General features: G+C 40.7%; 2 protein-coding genes across 4 annotated transcripts; both read left to right on the forward strand.

The window, feature by feature from the left end:
- Positions 1-269: 269 nt before the first annotated feature.
- Positions 270-6,033, forward strand: fkbp4 (FKBP prolyl isomerase 4). Its single transcript, XM_026999450.3, has 10 exons — positions 270-647; positions 1,556-1,700; positions 1,832-1,974; positions 2,457-2,577; positions 2,732-2,888; positions 3,052-3,142; positions 3,243-3,326; positions 3,463-3,648; positions 4,532-4,771; positions 4,906-6,033. Exons 1-10 carry the CDS (start codon positions 558-560, stop codon positions 4,987-4,989), a joined length of 1,341 nt encoding a protein of 446 aa, XP_026855251.1. The 5' UTR covers positions 270-557; the 3' UTR covers positions 4,990-6,033.
- Positions 6,034-7,659: 1,626 nt separating this feature from the next.
- On the forward strand, positions 7,660-23,306 carry b4galnt3b (beta-1,4-N-acetyl-galactosaminyl transferase 3b). Of its 3 annotated transcripts, XM_035524935.2 has the most exons (21): positions 7,660-7,801; positions 8,135-8,421; positions 11,968-12,035; positions 12,684-12,767; positions 13,242-13,337; positions 13,429-13,519; positions 13,604-13,704; positions 13,813-13,880; positions 14,491-14,569; positions 14,665-14,731; positions 15,416-15,559; positions 16,856-16,965; positions 17,288-17,388; positions 17,843-17,907; positions 18,127-19,132; positions 19,258-19,520; positions 19,719-19,872; positions 19,994-20,066; positions 20,149-20,302; positions 21,183-21,309; positions 21,432-23,306. In XM_035524935.2, exons 2-21 carry the CDS (start codon positions 8,289-8,291, stop codon positions 21,538-21,540), a joined length of 3,093 nt encoding a protein of 1,030 aa, XP_035380828.1. In that variant the 5' UTR covers positions 7,660-7,801; positions 8,135-8,288; the 3' UTR covers positions 21,541-23,306. The 3 variants fall into 3 exon arrangements, 2 of the variants coding, with proteins under 2 accessions (XP_035380828.1, XP_081571563.1); XR_014124049.1 differs by lacking the exons at positions 7,660-7,801; positions 21,432-23,306 and having other exon boundaries at positions 7,819-8,421; positions 20,123-20,302; XM_081715437.1 differs by lacking the exons at positions 7,660-7,801; positions 8,135-8,421; positions 11,968-12,035; positions 12,684-12,767; positions 13,813-13,880.
- The last annotated feature ends 341 nt before the right edge of the window (positions 23,307-23,647 follow it).

A 23,647-nucleotide genomic window follows, 5' to 3' on the forward strand; every position in this document is an offset into this window, starting at 1 on the left:
GTACACTTGAGCCAATGGTAGTAAGACTCAGTGTCTTCAGTAATAGGACATGACATCAAATTACAAACTTCACTGAATGTTCTAATAAATACACATTGTCTCTCTTTTCTTATATACAAACTTGTTTTCTTGTGTTACGTGTACCCTCAATAAATATTCTTTGACCTTCTGTGAAACCTTTAGCTGGACATGTACCTCATATTGTCGTTAACGTTTTCACTCTATTTATCGATGATCCCTATATCATTGCGCTTTGCCATGCAGTGCAAGCACACCTTTGGAGCCGCTCTAGAAAGTTCGGTGCCCTTCCTCCCGAATCTGCTAGAAAGGGTGCTTGCACGCCAGACACGGACAGCTTATTTCTGTATTTGTTTTAATACTCCTGTACTTGGAGAACGCGTTTAAACCGCTCTTAGCTAACCATTAAGCGAGCAACTTATTCTGAGAGACGCTAGCCAGATAGACCGCACTTTACTCTGCAGCAGTTTATGCTCATAGCAAGTCCGTTTCATAGGTTTACTGCGGAATTAGCTACGATAACCTGACTTTTGGCAAACATGACTGCAGAAGACGTGACAAACGATGGAAACAGTATCCAAATCGAAGGAGAGGATATAACTCCTAAGAAAGATGGAGGAGTTATGAAGGTAACGGTAGATTTTTGCTGCTTGAACTCAACAAGCCCAGCACGGTCATGTTCACTTCTACACAGTGGAAGGATGCCTAGCATTAACAAACGTGCTGTCTCTAGTTTAAAGTGAGATGTTGAGAAAATGCAAGGGTCGCCTGGGTGACGCTATCTTGCAAGATGTCACGTTTATCGTTGGCTATCTAGACTAGCTGGGTAGGTCTGGAAGATAGCAAGATGACTAGCTAGTTCTTTTAATCTGACTAGCGCGCTAGCCTTCCAATATGACCAGCAAGCGATCTGTTTAGCTATGCTAACATTGGTGTAAAGAGGGTTGTTGTCTAGCGTTATCAGAATAGCGATCCTAACCTATTTGTGTTAACGAGTTAAAGCTCAGTCTTGGAAGGTCTATGAGCAATGAATATCAAATAGAGTAAATAGTCATGTAGCCTTAGTTAGCTAACGTGACTTGTTGGCTAGCTAGCAAAGATGTAGGTAGGTGCAGTTTAAGCAAGTAAATGTAAAATGCCGTGTTTTACAGTGAAACAAGCACAACTCTTTCGCCACACCGAAACTGTTGTGTTGAACAAAAAAACTAGTTAGCTTCTGCAATATAGATAGATTTGTTCACAGAAAGCTAGGGTTAGCAAGCTAGCTATTATCTAGGTAGTTTCAAGCTTCTAGAAATTACTGGATCGCTGAAGTTTCCACGCGTCCTGTAGCTATTAACCAAGCTATCCTAAGTGCATTGCAGTGATTTATTCGGATATTTCCTCTCTACAATTTACATTTCTGAGGATTTACACATTTTAGGAATTAGGATTTCCACGTTTTTATGTAGTCTTTTTGTTTCCCTTCTTGAATGACAGCTCTGACGAGTCACAGGTGTGATGAAACTATTTGTATTCTCTCTCTCCCTCTCCCTAGTTAGTGAAAAAAGAGGGCACAGGTACAGAACTGCCTATGACAGGTGATAAGGTATTTGTGCACTATGTTGGTACACTTTTGGATGGCACTCAGTTTGACTCCAGTCGTGACCGTGGAGAAAGGTTCTCGTTTGAGTTGGGAAAAGGTGAGTTTGACACATGGAATACACCTACTTGTCCATGCTCCAAATGGTTTTGGATGATCTTTGATAAAAAGAAAATTAATATGTACTTGTGCATCAAATGTTCAGTTCCATTGTTTTAAATTGCTCTACAGGTCAGGTGATTAAAGCATGGGATATTGGTGTAGCAACAATGCACATTGGAGAAATCTGTCAGCTTATTTGCAAACCTGAGTATGCCTATGGAGTTGCTGGCAGCCCACCCAAAATTCCACCCAATGCAACCCTTGTGTTTCAGGTACAGTTGGGTAGAGTTTAATCAGATTGAACCAGTCAGGCAGAAACCGGTTTAGTGATGTGATATAAATTGCAATGAGAATCATACTGTTTCAGAGTTCAAATGAAAGCATAACAACATGGGCAAAATATGCAATTTGTGTATGCTAACCTGTGAAACATGGTGGAAGGGGTGATGAGGCTTCAGATTATTTGTCCCATTTTAATGGAGTTTGATCAAATGATTTCAGTTTTTAGTGTTTAAGTGTTTTCTGTATATTTTATCAGTCGCCCTATAATACCACCAATTAATGTTTTTGTTTGGTTTCACTTCAGTAATTTAGTCGATGTCATTAACACACTAAAATGTTTTTAAATAATCATAATTTCATGTAGAGCACGTAGGAATTAAAATTGTTTTAAGGTTGCCATTGTGTGTATTTGTCATAATTGTTGACAATTAAAAACACCCTTTGTCAAGCATGTGCGTTGTCTGTGTGACAGGTTGAGTTGTTTGAGTTTCATGGGGAAGACATCACTGATGATGAAGATGGTGGCATTATCCGTAGAACCCTCACAAAAGGAGAGGGTTATTCTAAACCCAATGAGGGAGCTTCTGTAGAAGGTAAACACACACATACACAAAACCCCCAAGAATCTCTGGTATTTTGGTAGACATGTTAAAGCAGGTAGTTTCTCATTGTCTTCTGAGGTGCAGATGCATTTTGCTAACAGGGACACTCTTCCTGTCACCCTCACTTTTGCTCTCGGCCTCCCAGTGCATGTGGAAGGAACGCATGAAGGCAATGTGTTTGATGACCGAGATCTAAAATTTGAGATCGGAGATGGAGAGAGTCTTGATCTGCCACCTGGTGTGGAAAAAGCACTGCAGGCTATGGAACAGGGAGAGGAGTCTCTGTTTACTCTGAAACCAAAGTAATTACCGAATGCACGCTTTTGGTTTAGTCATTTGCCAAATCATGGAAGTTACAAATTTGCACCAGTCCTAGCAGAGGACTTTTAATAATAAGTAACCTCTCTTTATGTGTACTGAAGTCTTTGCAGGATTTTACTTACCTGTTTCTGTTTGAAATTTTAGATATGGGTTTGGAAATGCTGGCTATGATAAATTCAACATTCCACCTGGTGCAACATTACAATACAAAATTAAGCTAACTGCCTTTGAGAAAGTGAGTCTGTTTGAACATTCCCATACTTTCAAATGCAGCGCTTCTTCTGTTAAATGTATGTACACTTTTTATGTGGTGTTTATTTTTTACTGCCACATAGGCTAAAGAGTCTTGGGAGATGAACACAGGTGAGAAGCTGGAGCAGAGTGCTATTGTAAAAGAGAAAGGAACTCAGTACTTCAAAGTAAGTAACTGCATGCAGAGGTACATGCTTAGTAAGGTGTAACAAATTTAGCAGGTGATTCACAGATTACAAAGCTCGTTTTTGATTCTTCTGATTCTTGGGTAAACCGTGTGTGTGTGTGTGTGTGTGTGTGTAGGATGGCAAATACAAGCAGGCAGCGGTGCAGTATAAGCGTATCGTGTCATGGCTGGAGCACGAATCTGGTCTGCAGGGGGAGGAGGAAGAGAAGGCCAAGGCCCTGAGATTGGCAGCTCATCTCAACCTAGCTATGTGCTACCTAAAACTACATGAACCCAGCCCTGCCTTTGAGAACTGTGACAAGGTCTAAAACCATTAATGATTCTTTTCTGACAGATTCATGTTTCATAGAAAAAAAGCAAAAATTGTTGCTTCAAGAATAAAGCCATAGTATTTTCAAAATTAAGTCATATTTTGGCCATAAATTCATTATAATAAGGAAAAATTTATAGTTTCAGATTAAAATAATATAGTTTCAGACAAAAACCAAAACTTAACAAGCAGTGCGTGAATGAAACGGCACCTTTAGGGGGCATGTGTATGGAATATGTGAGGAGACAATGGTAATGAGTGCCAGGGCTGCAAGTGCATTAATTGTTTAATTAATCAGACCAACAATTTGTTGTGTTTATTTAAGCTTATCTGCAGTTAGAAAGCTCCGCAATGCCATCCCATTTTCTCTGCATATCCTGATGTTTTCCAGGACAGAATGTCCTCGTTAAAATACTCTGCACTAGCTAAATTGTTGATGCTGTGACAAATGCACCCTACACCCTAATAGATGGACTTTAAGGTATTCACATGCCTTTTATAATACAATTGGAATGTTTAAGATTATATATCAGTATTCATTTCAATAACATAGATGTCCCCTTGTTGTTGGCACATCAACATCATATATTAATTTCACATAAAACCCATGTAGAATTCCTTTTTGTAGATTGAAAATAGATCACTTAATCTCCTGAAAACCAGTGCTGTTCTATGCTTTACCTGCCTTTTTGTCCCTTAAACAATAGGGCTACATTTTTGAAAACATTGTTTTTACTCTTTTAAAACTCACATCCTCAAAATATTGTGACTTTATTCTCTGAACTCTTGTATTACGCTCATATTTTCTTTCTCTTTATGTATCTAGAACATAATTTCAACTGTTGCTTTACTGGACCTATGCTGTCTCCTCATAGGCGCTGGAATTGGATACAAGTAATGAAAAGGCATTGTTCAGGCGAGGGGAGGCACTGTTTGTGATGAAGGAATTTGATAGGGCAAGAGAAGACTTCCAACGGGTGCTGCAGCTGTATCCAGCCAATAAGGCAGCAAAGAGCCAGGTGGTGCTGTGCCAGAAACACCTCAAGGAACAGCATGAAAAGGACAAGCGTCTGTATGCCAACATGTTCCAGAAGTTTGCAGAGAGAGATGCAAAAGTAAGTGTCTCAGTGTGCATTTATGTATGAGGTTTTTAGATGTTTTCAAGTTGAGTACCTAAAGCCCTCTGTAATTGCCTTGGTCTAAACACCATGCATGCCCCCCCCCCCCCCCCTCTCTCTTTCCCATGCAGAAGGAAGCAGAGCAGGCAAAGAAAGAGAGTGACAGTGGGATGGAGATAGAGGAAAACGGGGCTCAGGAGCAGACGGCAGCATAAAACTGTGCTAATGATGCTGTGTTTGGGTGTGTAGATTTTGTTTTTTGTTTGTTTGGTTTATTTTATTTTTTTAAGACTTTTGTTTGTGGGGTTTTATGTTTGTTTTGTTTTATGTTTGGGTTTTTTTACCTGATTTGCTTTTCTGAAATGTGAGTTTGTGTGAACCAAAATGCCTAACTGCAGTGTAGTTTTTGTCCTTTTTTCTAAGTATTTCTAGCACTGTCTGCATTCAAATTTGCGTGTGCGTGTGCGTGTGTGTGTGCGTGCGCATGTTCAAGTGAGGCAGCTAGTTCGCCCACCTGTGTACTTTGCTGCTACTCTGTGTGGTGTGAGAAAAGTTTAAGATTGAAGGTAATGCTGATTGCTGCCCTTCTTGGCCAATACTACAGCTTCTGACATGGTCCCAGCACCAATACTGATACTAAACTATATATCAGAGCATATCTATGTAGCACTGCTGTACTGTTTAGACCATTTTGTTTTGCTGGTAAACTTAAGATGGAAATGATTATCAGGGCAACAGACTGTATTGTTTTTTGTTTTGTTTTTCTCTCACTATTCACTGTCCACAGACTTGCTGAACTGTATAAAAAAAAAATTTTTCTCACAACTGGAAGCTCATTTATGGAGCTATTTACCAAGGAGAACTGCTGAGTTATTGTTCTTGAGTGTAGAAAGTTACCATTGTGGGACTTTTGGGCAATGCGGGAGGGGGATGATCTAGTCCACTTCAATTTTTGTTCCAGCCTACTTTGTGTTTGAATCAGGCGTGTTGGTGTTAAGAGCCTTTGTGGATCAAGATCTTGGACTCAGCTCTTTTCCTATTTCTTAAAAAAAAAAAAAAAAAAAAACATGTGGGTGCATGAACCAAACTGGAAATGACTATAGACATGTCTCTCAGCCATCCTATGTGGTACAGAAGTGCCTGCTTGCACCAGATTGTGGGAATTGCATGACAGGGAGAGTGCTAAACATGTTAATGGTTCTGTTCGTGTTCACTAATGTTCCTCTGAGGTTAAATAAAACGGTGAAGTAAAACTAAAATCTGGTAGTCCTCATAATTTGAGTCTCTTGCATCTTCATACTTTAGAAAGTGCAGCCTTTTTTGTGAATTGTTGCTAAAATAGTTCACCTAAGATCAATACTAAGAGTTAGAATATACCTTTTAGAATATACCTTTTTCTGTTTTCAACTTGTTTCTGTAGGTCCTTTTTATAAATAAAGTGAGCTGTGCATTAATGTGAACTGAGATGACACCATTTAATCCATGAAAACAAGGCATCCTACATATTAATATGCCTCAATTAAACAATTACAAAGGTGTGAACAGTAGAAAGATGCAAATGTTCTGCCTAGTACTTATTTTTTGCTGTACAAGTCATCCTAATTGTATTGTATCTGCATAGTTCTCACTGAAAAGAGTGACTATCATAGTCATTTTTGTCTAGTTTTGTTTAGTGTGGAAATCTTCAGGACTTCTGTGGTAAAGGGAGGAGGACAAAGGTCACAGACTTGAGATCCCTGCTGGTGAACCTTAAGAAAAAGAAGTGGTGTTTGAGTTCTTATTGGGAAAAGACCCTTTAAAAACTAACTTACATGCTTAAGTATCAGCATCAATCAGCATGCCACTGGGCACAAAATGACTTCTGGTCAGAGTTTTGAAGCATGTGCAAGAGCAATGCTGCAAAACTGCTTCATTGGCAGGAAGATGTTACCATATCTGTGAGGGGGTTTTGCCATAAAGTAGGGGGTCCATGCAGTATTTACAGTGACAGCAAAGATAATACCTTCACATGTGTTTTACTCATTGTAAGTTTGACAAGTTTCTTCAAATGTTTTATAAGGGCCAGGGTCAGTATGTGGGGCAATCTTTTCATTGGTTCGCATGGATAGTAAAACATTTATCAACAATGTATTTAAACGAATGGCCTTTTATATTCTTTACTATCTTGTATTATAGTGGACATGAAATGCTGGTTGGTTCAATGCCTGTTGGGTAATTTGAGTGGCATTCATGACACCTCCATTTTATTTTGTGTATCATCTGACCTGTTTGTTTATGCTTGTTTGTTTGTATCCATTCAGTGCATCTAGTACACCTGCAATGAACCTGCATGTAAATAATCAAACAATTGTTTTGCTTGTTTTATCTGAATAAAAGTTTTAAAGGGCTCCTTCCAAGTGTGCAAACACTTTGTGAGTAATTTGCGTCACAAAACTGGATTTTGCTCTCAAATAGTGCGGAAGGCAGGACCTCAGTCATTTAGTTTAGTTTATTCTAACTCCATAAGAGGGAGACAAAATAGCCTGTACCATGTTTACTATTATACAACAGGCCATTCAACAGCCGAAAATTTTAGCACTTTTTATTAATCCACTGAAACAAACAAACCATGAAGGCTGACATTTTACTTTATGTATAACAGAACTGAGTGTTAGGCCTACTTTATTTAACAAAATTGTGTTATAAACGAATTCATCGGTGATAGGACCGCAGAAACGCTAGATATAATCAGACACATCAGAGTAGCTGGTTTTACTTTACAATTTTTGCCTGCGATCATCTTAAAACTCATCCGAATTGGATGTGGTTTCCGCACACCTGTTGCAAAGTAATCTCCCCGGTAACATCGTAACAGAGCAACCGGTCCCCAAGCAACTGCAGTCTGCCTCTGGATAAAATTACACTTAAATACACACGGGGGTGTTGTCACACCAGGCCCTTGTTACGGACTCGGAAATTTCTGATTAGTTTTTCTCTTTGCCTATGCCGGTAAATTATATCGTCTCTCTCCGCTGTGTACGCACCTCGGTAAGCATGTATTTTCTTTTCTGGGACAAGCATAAGCATGTAAAACATCTCTGACTTGTCTAACCGGTTGGTCCTGCCTATAGCGGCATACGTCTCAGACCACACGCGTTATTTTAAGTGTTAGTCTATAGACTACATATTTGTTTTCCGCGGGAGTAATGGCGGGTCGAGTACCAACACTCCTTTAATCTACCTGCGCGTGAGCCGTGACGGTGGTCTGGAAGGCGTCAACCTGTAAATCAAAGCTCGAGCTTCACCAACTGCTAGACGCACCCATGGTCACGACCGGGCTACAGCCGAGCTGGACTGTCTATAAACTTCGAATTTGTTTAGGTTTCAGTGATGCCAATGAGCTGTGCGAGAGACCGATATGTTTGGATCCGCGTTCATGAATGCCAGTTCGCCTGTACACGATCCTGCCACCGGGCTGCAGTTACTCTAACCACGTCGGAGCGCAGCAAGTTCGCGGAGCGCCAAGCAGCTCAGGATGATGCTGCCATTTTTTCCATTCAGGAAAATCAGGCGAAATTGGAAATGGCTTTTCATCGGAACCCTGCTGATAATTGTGACCTTTTCAGCATATTTGGAATTTGCTGCTCCAAGGGTGCGGAGCAGCTCCGGTAAGTCACTTAAGCGTCGCCTTTGCCGCTGGCATTCCGGCTTGCGTTTTAATCAACAATCAGCAGACTCACATTTTCTGTTATAATTTACCTCACGTTATTTCATTTAAACTACTCACAAAATCAACATCTGGTGTTTACTTGTTTGTTTGGGTGTTTGTTTTTTTCAAATACAAATACAAGGTCTAGTTACTTGGATTGCATGATTGCATGAGGAAGAAGCTTTTAAGTGTCTTCCCGAGTTTTGCCCACGGATTGTTTACTTCTTACTGTTTGGTGGTTAGTAGCTAGCTAGCATGATTAACGTAGCTTTGCATGTGGAGAATTACTTGATCGGCATGACTCTTACCTCCCATGTTAACTGAGCTGCAGAGATCATATATCTTTCTTTCCTTTTTCACGTAGGCCTATAAGAGTATGAATTTAGTGCCAAAGCTGTGCCTGATGTCATGTCACCTGTTCTATTAGCCATCTCAATTTTTTATATGCATTATATTGCCGTGTGCTTTATCCTGCTGATTTTCTAGTGTTCACTGGTTTGTGTTTCATTGTTTTTCTTTTGTCCCTTTTGAGACCATCCCAACATACTTCCAGGGTTAGGGTTAGGGCTAAATTGTCATTTTCCTGCATAGCACGTCAGAGTGCATGTGTATCACCAAATCAAGAGCGAGTTTAAATGAAGTGTAACCCATATCAGGTGTTGGTTAGGTGTGGATCTGGTCATACTAGCCATTTCGATATCACTTTGCAAGATGATGATGATGATGGTGGGGGGAATTTTGCCTCCATAATTAAATTAAGTCACACATTTTAGCGACTCATGTCAGTTTGACCACTTTACTGAATCACGGGCAGATCTGTTGGGGAATAATATCTTTGTTGAATGCACTAGGTCGTATTGCTACATGCACTGGAACTATGGCTCTATAGATCAAAATTTGTTTTTCCTCATATTTTCAAACAAGTATTTGAATGAATGCCCAAATAATGATCTTTAATTTTTAGTTGATTTGTGAACCCATCATGAGCATTTTTACTCTGTATGAAAACTGCATTTAAAAAAGCTTTGACCTATACAAAAATGTTTCCAAAATATTTCCATTCAGCTTTAAGAAAGGTTCATCATTTAAGTTAATAGTTTTTTATTGTTCACTGTCAATGTTGTACATCATAAAACATTCCTGTTTTGTTTCCAAGAAATACTGTTAGACTGAACAAACCAGTACAGCATTTCACATAGCTTTATTATAAAATATCTTTTGCCTCAGTGAAAAATTGTGTCCTAATGGAACTAAATGATAGGTCAGAAAATCCAGCATTGAAAGGTGTGAAGTGAAAAATGGCACATGCTATAACTTGTCAGCATGTTTCTAGCCTTTGACCTAGGAACTCTGACTTGCAAGTCCTTCTTGCTTGTTTAGGTTAGGATAAAAAATCAGGGTTTGAAAGAATATGAGTATTATTTTAGATGGACCAAATGTAAGAGAAAATAATTTAATGCCTTTTGCCTATAGAAAGGCTTTGCTGCTTGTTTTGAACAATTTATGGTGGGAAATTGGTTTGTTCTGCAAAAAGAATAGATGTGCTATGATGATGAACAGTCCTGTGCAGGTCCGTGGCTTCTACTGAGTTTCTTAAAGAAACAAATCTAGGTCCAGGTGTAAAGGGAAAAGGAAGACATCTGGATTTTATATCTGTCTTCTACTTCACTAAGATTCCTGCTTTGTGTTTGTTACACCCAGCTGTGGTTTTGGCTATAGGTGATTTTGATAATGTTTAACTACAAATATCAGTATTCCGAAAGATGTTGTTGAGACTGCATGAAAGCATGTTGTGTTTAATATTACAGTTGTGCTTCAGAATCCAGTGCTGGCCTTAGGGCCTGGAGCTTTCATTTTCTTGGTTGACCTAATATCCTACAAGTCAAGATTCCCTCTCAGTGGGAATCTAAGAGGACGTGACTACATAAGGACTCTGATTAGGTTCATGAATGCTGTGCTTGACTAATTTCAGTTAAACTTTGCCTGTCTGTCAGTCTGTCTGTCTTAGACATGCGCTCCCTGTCATTAACGCATTCCACAGGGGCAGAGAAGAGGGGAACAAGAATGTGATGGGTGTCAGGATGAGTAAGGCAGAGAAGTTAGCCACTCCTTAATATAATGTACAGATGTTATTACAAACATGCCCCCCCACCCCGACTCACACACACACAAACACACACAGATATATTATGGCCTATATAAAATTTTTATGTTACTCAAGGCAATTTCAGACATTGGCAAATGTGCAAACACATGTGATGACACAAACTCCTACCCTCCTGGCTATGTGTTTGAGAACTCCTGTATTTTAGTGAACTCCTCAGCCAAGCTAAAGCTTAGGGTTAGGAGTCCTTGCTGTAATGCCTTACTGTAGTGCACTATTACTGTCACTTATTACTATTACTGCATTATTACAATAGTGCAAAAATAGAAAGACCCAACTCTTTTCTCTTCTTTCTGGAAAATACTGGGAAAAATGGTAAAGGAATTGGGTTATCTTAGTTTTACGTTATTCTGAATCAGGCCTCTGCATGCACACACCAGCACACATGCTCTGCGTCTTCTGACACTACATAAATGAATGGGAATAGGGAGCAGTGTATGAAGAGAATTCTGTGTGTCTTGTGTGTGCACATGTTGTGTATGGCTGCCTTGTGCTGATGGCTCTAGAATTTTGAATGACCCTCATTGTTTCTCCCTCCACCAACCTCAGCACACAGTGCACATTCTCTCTCTCTCTCTCTCTCTCTCTCTCTCTCTCTCTCTCTCTCTCTCTCTCACACGCACACATGCCCACAGATTCACCCAGCAGTTGTTCTCATGGGTGTGTCAAGCAGTGATGGTTTTATTTTTTGTTTACCCTCCAGAGTCGTGTCACAACACACAGGGTTTTCCAGGTTGATAATGATCAAAAAGAATAGAGGGTAATTCTGTTTGACAAGAAAATCTTTCTTAGAAAATTTGCCTTTTTTTTTCTCCCAGGCCTAAAAATGAACATGGATGGATCCATACTCCAGTGAGGGTGCAATAGCGTGCAATAACTCCAAGCCATCTTTGTTGTGTTTGTGTGTTTGTGTGTGTTTGTGTTTGTGTGTGTGTGTGTGTGTGTGTGTGTGTGTGTGTGTGTGTGTGTGTCATTTTCAAAGCCAGTGATGAGATGCTTGGGTTGAGTGTGGTTTTAGTGCTATATATGTAAAGGTTGGATTTGACCTGTCAGAGGTTCTCTGAGCAAGTATGTAATTTCTGGAGATGCACTGCCTCCTTTTAAAGTTTTCTGTTGAAATGCAAACACATTCAGTCCCTCTGGAGAAAGGTTATTCCGTCAGTGGAAATCCAACACTACTGTCACTGATCTCTCTTTTGCTCTCACTGAATCGCACACTCACACATACACATACACAACATGGATCAGTTGATAGATGGGGCTGGTTAGTGACAGCACCTAGATAATACAGATCACTCTCTTTAATACTTAATATCTTCTTTTCTCTCTCCTTGTCTTCAGATGACGCTCACCAGAAGGTCCAGGTTCTCTGCTTAAACCAAGCCATAAAATCCAGTTTGACTGGAGAGGTGAACACACACACACACAATCCATAAGGACTTTATATATCAGGGGTGCCAAGCTTATGAAGGGCAACTATATATACAGATATACCTATGATTTGACCATGGAGCCCTGTTCCTTAATGAAGAACCTGGTTCCTTAATGAAGAACCTGGCTGTGAAAGCAGTTGTTTAATGGAACATATGGTGTAGCTTTTTAAATAGCCACAGTAGGGAGGCCTGGTTTAATGCTTACCAATATGGCCATGCTGCTTTTTATCATATGGGTGGTGGCTTTAGATTCTCTGCTGGGCCTGTGGGAGAGAAGATGGAACACATCCTAAATTGAATGTCATTGCATAAGATAGAAAAGTGCCCATTATACTACTATTCAAAACCATCTGTTTGTTGACATTAATTCTTCGGTCAATGAAAAGACAGCATGTACACAAGAGGTCCATCTTCTGATGTTTATGTAGTGCAGAGCATGGCCAGATGGCATGTGAGAGGACTTGTATTTATGAAAGTAGAGCCACTTTATGATCTGCTTAAAAGCACCCAAGGTCGAGACCATATTCATTAGCATAACAAACAATAATAATATCCAAAAATTCATCAGTATAACCATCGTGCTGCCAATGTGAGAACTTTAAATTCAGTCTGTGTCTGTCAAAGCTTCACAGAGACAGTAGCTCCAAAGACTACAGCAAGGACAACACCTGGACATCCAAATACATCTCCCAGCCCTGGAAGCCTGAGGTAAAAAACAATCATGCCAGTCATACCAGACCCACACTACATCCTGAAGACTCTGACTTGAAGCGTTCATCTGAGAAACGGCACACACTATACCCTGATCATGGAAGGAATGGCACGCACTATAACCTGTACATTGTAGAAACTGCACACATTATATCCTGTTCGTCATAGAAACGACACACGCTGTGCCCTGTACGTTGTAGAAACAACACACACTATACTTTGTCATAGGAGTGGCACACGCTCTACTCTGAACATCGTATAAACGGTAGAACATAATCTGAATGTTACTTTGTGGTTAGGTAATCAGTTTAAATTTGGCTCAAATAATTAGGTTATCCATAACCTGTAACATGATAACATGATACATTTTGAACCTTGGAAGTACCTAAGAGTATGAGATCTGGTGAATAGTCAAGGCAAATAGATGAAAAAACCTTTGATGTACTTTGGCCTTTTCTGGTTTTGTTGCAGTACAAAGGCCAGGTAAATCTCCATGTCTTCGAGGACTGGTGTGGTGGCTCCATTGCAAAACTCAGAGCCAACCTACATTATCCCCTGTATGCTCATGTAAGTGCACGATTGCATGCACATGTGCACACTACTACAGGACCTCAGACTTGGGATTTTAACCTGTATCCTTTTTTTTTTTCTTCTGCAGTCTCGTAGCACGTTGAAGAAACTCGCTGTGTCCCCCATGTGGATTAACTATGGCCTCAGGATCTTCGGTTATATCCACCCTTACGCTGACGGTCAGTTGAGACCCTTTATCCACCAGCGCATGGTGTTCTCTGGCCATGTTTGGTAACTGTGCCATTATTTTCTGTCTCTTTCAGGGGAGTTTCTTTTTGCCGTGGCATCTAATGATAACTGTGAACTCTGGCTTAGCATGGATGAAAGTCCAGACAACCTGCAGATCTGTGCCTTCGTTGGCAAGGTGCGTGTGTATGATTGACAGATGGTGCAGGAACTGTTGTGGGCAGCAAAGGTAGATTCAGTGAAGGCAGGAGACCTGAAATGAGATCATCTTCTCTTTAATTTTCAGTCTGGAAAGGAGTGGACTGCACCGGGGGAATATATGAAATATTCTAGTCAGATATCTCAGCCACTCCTGTGAGTATGTCTGCATATTCATGAGCGCCAGACATTAATGCAGTTTATGTGGAGAACACGCTTTGACAGACAGGTTTGAACAGACTATTAAATGGAATTGTCATCAAATGACATTCCAATAGTAATATGTGTACCCTTTCAGTAGTAAGCACAGCAGAGGAGTAATGAGACAGTGTGGAAAGGAATTGTTGTACTGGAACATGGAACTGACGCCACAATCAAAGAATTGCTGCTGGTAGACCTGAACCCACTGTACATGCACACAAACAGCTACTAAAAACAAATCAGTACATTTTACGACATTTTCAGTCATCACAGAAACACAGCCAAACACACTTAGATTTGGTTTGGTACATGTACTGAGGCACTATTAGTCTGCAGGGTTGCCTTTGACCACTTGAGGAAGAAAGTAACAGCCTGTAGAGAGAAAACAAGGTCAGCTTCTGAACTTTTATTAATGAAGGTAAATGTGCTGGAACATTTCCCTAGCAATTTGCATAAGGGTGATGCACAATGCTCACAAATAACCACTGATTTTCATGTCCTGAATTAATACATTGGGCTGGTGAGGAGTGTGATACTGAAGCATGTTTCTCGCTGTGTTGGGCAGACTGCAGCAGCAGAAGAGGTATTACTTTGAACTGATCCACAAGCAGAATGCTGAAGGAACAGACCATGTGGAGGTTACAGTGCGTGCTGGTGGTTTTGTTTTTGCTTCTTTCCAAACCGGTTTTGCTACTGTTGTCTGAAATGGATAACTAGAAGGTTTTGCATTTTCCAACAGTGGCGACTCAATAAAGCTGGAACGAAGTTTGAAATAATTGATTCTGAATCCCTCTCTCTTTATACTAGTAAGTTTTGTTAACATTCACCTGTGTGTGTGAGAGAGAGAGAGAGAGAGAGAGAGAGAGAGAGTGAGTGAGTGTGTGTGGAGAGTGGGGTGGGGTGTGTTTGCAAACTCTTATTTTCTGTAGTGTTAGCTGTAGTATGGAGAGAGCTGAAATAGCACATGCTCAACGCCCCATGTTGTGCTGGCACCCTGAAATAGCTCAAATGATGGGTTAGAATGTCTGTCGCTGTGCCTGTCTGTGTGTGTGTGTGTGGTGTTACAGTTCCTTTAGTTAAAACTGTTTTCTTATGTATGGGCTCATGTTGGGGTCATAGCAGATAATTGCTTGTTTCTGTATGCAGTGTAACTCTGGGACAGGGTAGGCTGTAAACATGTGTAGGTTTATGTGCACATTTGTGGGGCACCAAGGGGTTGGAAGTGAGAGGATGGGTGGGCGTGTTTGTGTAGAGGTATATTTAGCTGCAGTATCTGAGTGCCCTGATCTCAAAGTAACTTAAAGAGGAGGGTCCTAAAACAGACCAAGGAAAAAACGCTTTCAGAGAGGGAAAGGGATTATTTAAATTGAATTCAACTACAAAATTACATCAAGTGCAGTTTATTTCTATATGACTTGAATTATTTGGCAAGAGTAAAGATGGAAGGACAATAACTACATGCAAACTGTGTGTGTGTTTGTGTGTGTCAGATGAGTCTTTGCTCAAGATGAATGATGTCAGTCACATTCCTCAGACGGCTGCCAGCCATGTTGTTCTGCCAGGGGCGACTGGCCCATACCCTGCCCACGGTGCAGAAATGTTGAAAGAAGACTCACGGGACACCTTTTACCAGAGTGAGGACCCTCACTCACTCACACGAAAATCATACTTTCATATAGTATGCTTCACACTGCCTGCTCCTTCCTTCTGTCTATTATTATTATCTATTGTCTATTATTAATCTATGACAGAAAGATTGGTACATTTGACATGAGAAAATATGCACAATTATATATGAGTTCTTAAAGTGCTCAGTAGCCAAGATGTGTAAAACCAGTGGACCCAATTTTGTCTGCACACATTTGAGGGTGTGTAAACTATAAAATAAACCTAGGATAAAAAATTTTACAAATCCTGTGTTTGTTCAGAGATTGTGTGACAAAGCCACCGAGACTATTTAGGTACACATATAAAATTAGTCAGAATGTTTGGAAGGCTTGAATAAGGGAAACTTATTGTTACCCACAAAAATGGAGGTTTCTAAAATTTTGGTCTTAGACCAGTGGTGTGTTTTAGCAGCTATACAAAGATACAAATGTAACACTTTCTGTGAAAGCAGTAGCCATAATACAATACAAGTGCATTCATAAAGCATCATAAGATATTTATGAATACATTATGAACAAAAAGGCATTATAATGTTTAATAAGCCTCTATAAGGGTTTATAGAAGTAATAATAACATGTTTATTTCATTATAATGATGCTATATAAGGCTTTATAGCAGTCACATAATGTATTCTAATACAAATTCTATCTGTTCATAACATTTACTTAACACAGTTTTAACATAAATGTTAAAAAATGCTCTATATAGACACACTGTGCAACAGGTGTCGCTCCATGCTATCTACAGTTTGATGTTCCAACTTCCTTAAAAAAAGTAGTTTATTCATTGTAAACAATACAAGAGGACACAGGGATGTGTATATTTGTGTCAGTTCCCTTTTAATATATTTTACACAATAAATAAACCTTTAACGGAACTGCTAGCCCACTTTGTGTACTATTCAAAGGATTCTTTCCCAAAACAAGCCCACCTAAAGTCTGCAAAGTGAATTCATAGTGCATGTAGTACAATATGGAGCTTATGCACAGCTTTTGGTTTTGCATCTGTAAATAAGTTCAGTATGGAGCTACACTTAAGAAACAGTGAGCCTGTTACATATAAAGTATTATGTTTATAAGCACAACATTTGTTTATGTACACACGTATTCATAAAATTCTGCGCTATAAAGTTTCGTACAACAGCATTGTAGCATGTATGTAATTAGGAACATTTGACTGTAAAATAGTGTCTCAATAGAAGAGTGTGAGTGAGATATCTTTGGATCTCTTTTGTCTTTTTGTGTGTGCATGTGCGTGTGTAGTTCCCCTGCTGGACGGTACATATTTGCTGGGTGTGTTACCAGAATGTGCCTATAAACCCAGTTACATCATAAAAGACTTCCCTTTGCTTCGCTATCAGGGCCTGCAGTTCGTAAGTGGAAACACAAACGCCCACTTGCATACACCATTCAGGATAGAGGTTTCCATTTGTCTATCAGCTCTTGCTCTATTTACTTATAAAGTTCTGTTTTTTTTTCATTAAGGAGTAAAGGTCAATTGTGATGTGTATCACCTAATCAGACATGCCATGCAGTGTGTTCATAGACTGTCCCTCCTTCCCTCAGTATTCATTATATGTCTGCCTCTCCTCTCCATGTCCACCCCATCCAGTCACGCGTATAAACGTCGCTGTGCTTGTCCGAGTGTTTTGTGCCTGTGTTTGTGCGTTTCATCACCTTGCATTCATGCTACAGGTACGCCTCTCGTACATTTACCCTAATGACTATACTCGCCTCACTCACATGGAGAGTGACAACACATGTTTCTACCAGATGAGAGGCCTCTACCTGCAGAGGTAAATGGGCATGTGTCACCCCACATGACAAGTGAATGCACAATAACAGCTGGAAGCACTTACAGTCCTGCCCAGCATGGCGGAAGTGTGAGAACCCCAAGCAATCATCTTAATGCGTCTTAACGTTTAAGACACTTACACAAGCCTATGCCACCAGAAACCATGTCACCAAGATTTGTTTGTGTTTTTTTTAATTTGTTTATTTTTTTATCCACAAATGGTCTGACACACACACACACAGCCCCTATAAAAACACATAACCATGCTGATTGTTGCAGCATATGTGCAGCAGGGGGCAGTGTGTGGTAAGAAATGTAAATAAAGAATCCCTGAAAACATATTAGCTAAGACTCAATGCCATTGAAGTGCTTTGCCAAGTTCACAAGGTTTAGTCTTGTTTTTTGCTTGAAGATGCTACATTGTACTGTATTGTATCTGTGGTTTGTGCCCACAGATATGGCTTCTTGAGATACATGACGCTGGACCTGCCAGAGAATGATGTGGCTCTCCGATACAGAGGTACTGGAATCACACATTCCTCCTCAATCCGCACCACTCCATAAACACACACTACCTAGACCAGTCTGCCCAGGCTGTCACCATTAACCACTTAAAATAATCATCATTACAATGCTCTTCTAAAGCTGCTCGGCCATCTTATCACCAAACAGCAAACAGCTTCACAGGCTGTCATAGAGCTTCTCAAAAGCTGTGCACGTCTCTCCTGACTTCCTGTAGGTGCCGACAGGGTGGGGTGGAAGGAGAACCAGGTGTGGCTATACTACGAAAGGATGGGTCAAGAAGAGGATGAGGAGGCGATGGGCACCAGAGGTCAGCCGGGCTACGCGGAGTACTACAACGACTACATGATGCAGGAGCCAAGGAGACTTCTCTCTTCCTCCCAGACCACAGGGAAGTCGAGGAGCAGGAGAAGGAGAAAGTTGCAGGAGAAAGTTACAGGACTGGAGCTGGAGAGTAAACCTCTAACTCCCACGGCCGAACTGCCAGCTGGCAACTTCAGAGAGATGCAGGGCATCGCAGGCAAATCGGCAGACTCTGCTGGCACTTTGGACAGGGTGAAAAGGGAACCGGTTGTCTCAGCAGAGCTGGGTCACTTTACAAACCGCACAGTCCATGGGGACCTGAGGAAAAAGGATAAGATGAAGAACCTGCCGGCGCTTAGTGATTCCCGAGATAAGCCAAATGCGGTGGACATGCGGGATGCGACTAAACTCAGGGCTGCTGATTCGGAAGTATCAGTCAGGGGCAGAGGTACGCATCTGGGCCTTGAGAATGGATTAAACGAGAAGCTGTTTTTAAGGGGACACGATTTGCCCAAAGTCGACCATAGTTATAGGAGGCATGTCATTCCTCCACCCATAGAGAAAAATAACTATGCTTGGAAGGAAGAAGAAGGACCCAAAAAGGAGCAAGAGACCGAGATGGATAAAGACATAGATGAAAGAAAGTGGAGACTAAGCAAAGATAAGGGAGAAGACGATACCATCGACCAGTGGGCACACTACGAAGAATCTGATGCTGACGAGGACGTTGGCTGGGTTGCAGTCGACCCAGAGGTGAACTGGGCTCAGACGTTCAAGGTCAGCCACCATGATTTTCAGACTCTGCGATCTGATTGGATAGACTTAAACTGTAACGTGTCTGGGAATCTGCTCATCGAAGAAACAGAAGCAATAGCCGTGGTGGAGGCTTTCATGAAGAAACTCAACCAGAAATACCCAAAGTATGTGTATGGATCAGTGCCTGTGTTTGTGTGTGTCCTTCACATTTAAGTATGTATTCTGTACCTTTATATTAATCCAAATTACAGAAAAGATCTTGTGTGTGTTTTTGTGTTTCTCTATGCAGAAAGTTCACTCTCCAGCGTATAGTAAATGTTGAGAAGCGGGCTGACATAATCCGAGGCAGTCGCTATCTGCTGGAGCTGGACCTGCTGTACAAGGCGCACCGTCGACTGCGCCTGGCTCACTACATCTACGTGTTAGACAAGACCTTTGTGAAGAGACCGATCCTGTCACCCCCTGAGTCTAGCCATAAAGGCTCAATGCTTCTCTGCAGCCCACGAGGCTTCCAGTGGAACCCTGGAGCTACTGTTCACTTCATAGTGCCAGGTCAGACCATGCAAGCACACCAGCACACAATGGGATAAAGAAGGGCTTCACTTCACTGGGTGTCTTTCTGCTCTGTTCTTTGTGGAAGAGAAATGTTTTGAGAGACTGTACGCTGGAGGTGGGGGGGTGGTTACAGTACAGTATTGCACCTATAAAGTGTGTGTTTGTGTGTGTGTGTGTGTGCGCGTGTGTGTGTAGTTAAGAACCAAGCTCGCTGGGTGCAACAGTTCATTGTGGATATGGAGGAGCTCTACCAAGTCACAGGAGATGAGAACTTCAACATAATCCTCGCTGACTACTCCAGCACAGACATGGACATAGAGCAAGCCTTGAAAAAATCTCATCTACCAAAGTACATACACACACAAATTTAAGATCATGCTTGGTCTAGTTTTTAGACATATAGTATGTTTACACATTGAATCCACAAACGCATCTTTTTCTCTGTGGGTCTCTTTAATGAAATTGCACAGATCTCAGTATATCAGATTGCATGGAAACTTTCAGCGATCAGCAGGTCTGCAGGCTGGAATAGACCTCATCTCAGTGAGTTTCCCATACATCGAGACACATGACTGCAGTTAAGCTTACTGCTGGTTGAGATCCATCCTGTTCTGTCTCTTTTGAGGACGAGCACAGCATTTTGTTTCTGTGTGACCTGCATCTCCGTTTTCCTCGGGGCTTTATTGACACCGTGAGGAGACACTGTGTGGAGAGACACATGGCCTTCGCTCCCATAGTGATGAGGCTGAACTGTGGCGCAACACCTCAGGAGCCTGACGGTACACATGCACTTCACACCCTCTCCCTCACCCACTTTGACTGTTGGAGCAAGACATTTTCAGATCACCAGTACATATGTGCATATGCTCCCAGAACTTGGCAAAATACTTCAAGTACATAAATGAATGTACATATCTATGAATCAAAATGAGGACCCAGCTTAAGCATATAAAGGAAATCTTTGCCTCTACTGAACCAATATAACAAGCATTAAGGTAGCATATTTACAGACTGCTTTCTGTGACATTTGACCTGTAACTGACTGCACGTAAGTAGTTAAAAATGTACAGTCATCTGGTCAGTGTCACAAAACAAACCTCATAAGGTTAACATAGTTAACAGTGACTTGGCTCTGATTGTGCATATAGCTGTAGTCTGATAAACTTATTCATAAATAGAAATTTGGCCGACCAAATGTCTCAATTAACCAGTCAGAATCAAGTATCTTCATGTTGCATATGAAAATCAAAACAAATTGCAATGACTAAGTGTTGCACTCTGGTCAGGGCCTGGCATATGTGTAAATGCAACTGAACCGATCTACAAAACTGTCATGATAATTGCTATCTTGTAAATGTCTGGAATAGTCATTTATAGTCATTGATATGGTCTGACATATGTGGTCATTAGTCTTTTCTGTCTTCTGTGTTAACACTTCTTCAGTAACACACACTACTTGCATTCTTATACTTGACCACATATCATGTGTATGTGCTCTCCTCTGACTGCGATGTATACTCTCAGTTCTTTAAGGCCTTTACAAACTGAACATAAGTTATTTGTGCAGTTATTTCAAAAACCTGAAAGACCTTTACACGTGTGTGTGTGTGTGTGTGTGTGTGTGTGTGTGTGTGTGTGTGTGTGTGTGTGTGTGTGCAGGTTACTGGGAAGTCAATGGCTTTGGTTTGCTGGGCATTTATAAGTCTGACCTGGATTCTATTGGTGGCATGAACACTAGAGAGTTCACTGACCGTTGGGGAGGAGAAGACTGGGAACTACTGGACAGGTGGGACATTATTGTCTAACCTTTCATATACTCATGTGGTTGTTTAGTCATCATGCATTTAAGGGGCTGCCCTGCCCTGCAAGTGCTGGATGTAGTAGGTGATGAGTTGTTTTGGCCTCTAGAATCCTGCAGGCAGGCCTGGAGGTGGAGCGGATATACATAAGGAACTTTTTCCATCACTACCACTCTAAACGTGGCATGTGGAACCGGAAGACAATCCGCAGCAAGTAACTATGACAACTCCACATCTGCAAGACGACAGTCACAGTGTCACTTTAATCAGCCTTTGCTCTCTTTGCGTGCTATGACTGGCTGACTGCTCCTCCTGAGAGTGAACCACGGGGCATTCCAGAGGCTTGATTGGCTGATGCCGTCCGTCACTCGTACAGTGCTGGTTGTTATGTGCTGTGCTTCTAAAAAATCAAAAACTGAAAGCAAAAGAAACATGTAGGAACTAAACCTTTCAGGAGGGTGCTACTGGTAAGCAGTTAGACTCAGGACAGAGTGCTCTTAAATCTAAGTGCATCTAAACTTTTCATTTTTAAATATTTAAACTTTTAAAGCCTTACTCATTGTCGTTAGTGCCAAGAGAATATGTTTCATGCGAAAGTGTATTTATTGTAGTATACTAGTGCTTCTCTGTAGGTCTCGCACAGTGACATTTGTTCTGTTTGAAGTTCTGTACAGAAGCTCTCTGGGGTTGAGTGGCTTAGAAGTCCAACCAAAGAGGTGTATGATCCTTACATGCCTTTATCCCTGCAGACCTTAATGCAAGTCACATGCAAGTGTTTTCTACTGGTATTTTGTGTGTGTCGATTTAACACTGTATGGAGGAAATGGGGTTTAAACAGTGTCTTAATTACAACAAGGGGATTTTCACATTCCAGGAGGGCCCGACTACTGTTTCAGACATGCTTCACTGTGCAGATATGCCCATATACTTCAATCAACACTTGGTTTTTCTGCCTCATTAACACTGTTTTTATGCAGCTCTGCAGATATGGGTTGTAAAACGGGTTGTTTTATGTCTCTGATCATTACGTTGCAAATGGATTTATCTGTACCATGAAACGTGCAGCTGCTGTATAACTTGACTCAGGAAAATTGGAGTACGCGATCTTGACTCAAAAAGGCTTTTAATTATTTGCCTAAAGAGGCAAATTAAAATGAATGAATGCTGTGGGCTACACAGAGTGTAGAAAGACAGCAGGAGCAATATTTAGCCACTGTGTCACTTGAGAAGGGCTTGGTTTTTAATGAGGACTGTTTCTCTATAAGGAAGCTGAAAATGCACACCAAGAGAAACAAATGCATTGAAAAAAATAATTGAGATGGTGAATGTAAATTATGAATTTATTCAGGGTGGTGGTTTGTGGGTTTAGCCATTTTTCAATACTTTCCCAAATAATATCTGGATAGGACAGGTTCTGTCAGCAGATCCTGACCAGGAGAGTAAAGCCCTGATATGTTCTCTTGGCCCTTGAATTCAAACCCTGTCTTAGGTTGTATAATCACTGGATACTCACAGATTGTCCTCACATTTGACAGGGTGGACATTTTTAAAATAAAAACATTTAAAAATAGGGACAGAGAATCAGAGGGGTAAAAGATGACTGACTGACAAAGTGTCCAGAAGTGTGCAGTGATTGTATACTATATCCACCTATAAGATAGGTGTACTTTTTAAATTTATTTTTTTTATTGAGGAGTCAAAGAAATTGAGACGAATGACTACAAGGCAGCAAACAATAACAATGAACGTCATCGATAGCCCTAAATAAAGGGGAATAACAATCAGTAACAATTATCAAAAGCCCTGATTTTCAGACCTCCTTAATTTTTTTTTTCCATAAAATAGCTAGGTGTACTTAATAAGGTTCTTGTGAATATAAGTACAAGGTTTGTTTCTAATATAGTGCCTAGAAAGTGTACAAAAGTAATTTTTTTAGAGATCTGATGTCATTTGCAAAAACAATAATAAATGAAACCTCTGTAAATTCTTGTGTGATTTTGTTTTAATTTGATGCAGGTTTGAGTATGTACAAAAATAAGTCAGCTGGTGAATCTGTTAAAATCTGTTAAAACTCATTGGTCTTTCACACATACACTTGCAGGAAATAAACGGTTTTGAGTAACCGGGCAGAGGTGGGGAAGCTGTTTTACCTCCGCCTTTGTGCAAGGATGTTCTTTCTCATGTAAGTTTCAGCACTGATATACTTGTCAAGCCGGCTGAAAGGCAGGTCCAGTCATCACCTTTTCCTTGTTAAAACTGATACCGCCATGAAACCCTTACAAATAAGTGTCGTGTTTATCTCTCTCACACATACAGCAACTTATA

The sequence above is a fragment of the Electrophorus electricus genome, chromosome 6 (genome assembly GCF_041902795.1).
Source record: "Electrophorus electricus isolate QZ-2024a chromosome 6, ASM4190279v1, whole genome shotgun sequence".
Lineage (NCBI taxonomy): Eukaryota > Metazoa > Chordata > Actinopteri > Gymnotiformes > Gymnotidae > Electrophorus > Electrophorus electricus.

What these genes read in the sequence shown, in the direction of transcription:
- b4galnt3b (XM_035524935.2), top strand. Translation starts at nt 8,289, where the DNA reads ATGATGCTGCCATTTTTTCCATTCAGGAAAATCAGGCGAAATTGGAAA. An exon ending in ACGGGACACCTTTTACCAGA is followed by an intron (nt 15,560 to 16,855) that starts GTGAGGACCCTC and finishes GTGCGTGTGTAG; the next exon opens with TTCCCCTGCTGGACGGTACA. An exon ending in AAAAAATCTCATCTACCAAA is followed by an intron (nt 19,873 to 19,993) that starts GTACATACACAC and finishes GAAATTGCACAG; the next exon opens with ATCTCAGTATATCAGATTGC.
- fkbp4 (XM_026999450.3), top strand. Translation starts at nt 558, where the DNA reads ATGACTGCAGAAGACGTGACAAACGATGGAAACAGTATCCAAATCGAA. An exon ending in CTGTTTACTCTGAAACCAAA is followed by an intron (nt 2,889 to 3,051) that starts GTAATTACCGAA and finishes TTGAAATTTTAG; the next exon opens with ATATGGGTTTGGAAATGCTG. An exon ending in CCTTTGAGAACTGTGACAAG is followed by an intron (nt 3,649 to 4,531) that starts GTCTAAAACCAT and finishes GTCTCCTCATAG; the next exon opens with GCGCTGGAATTGGATACAAG.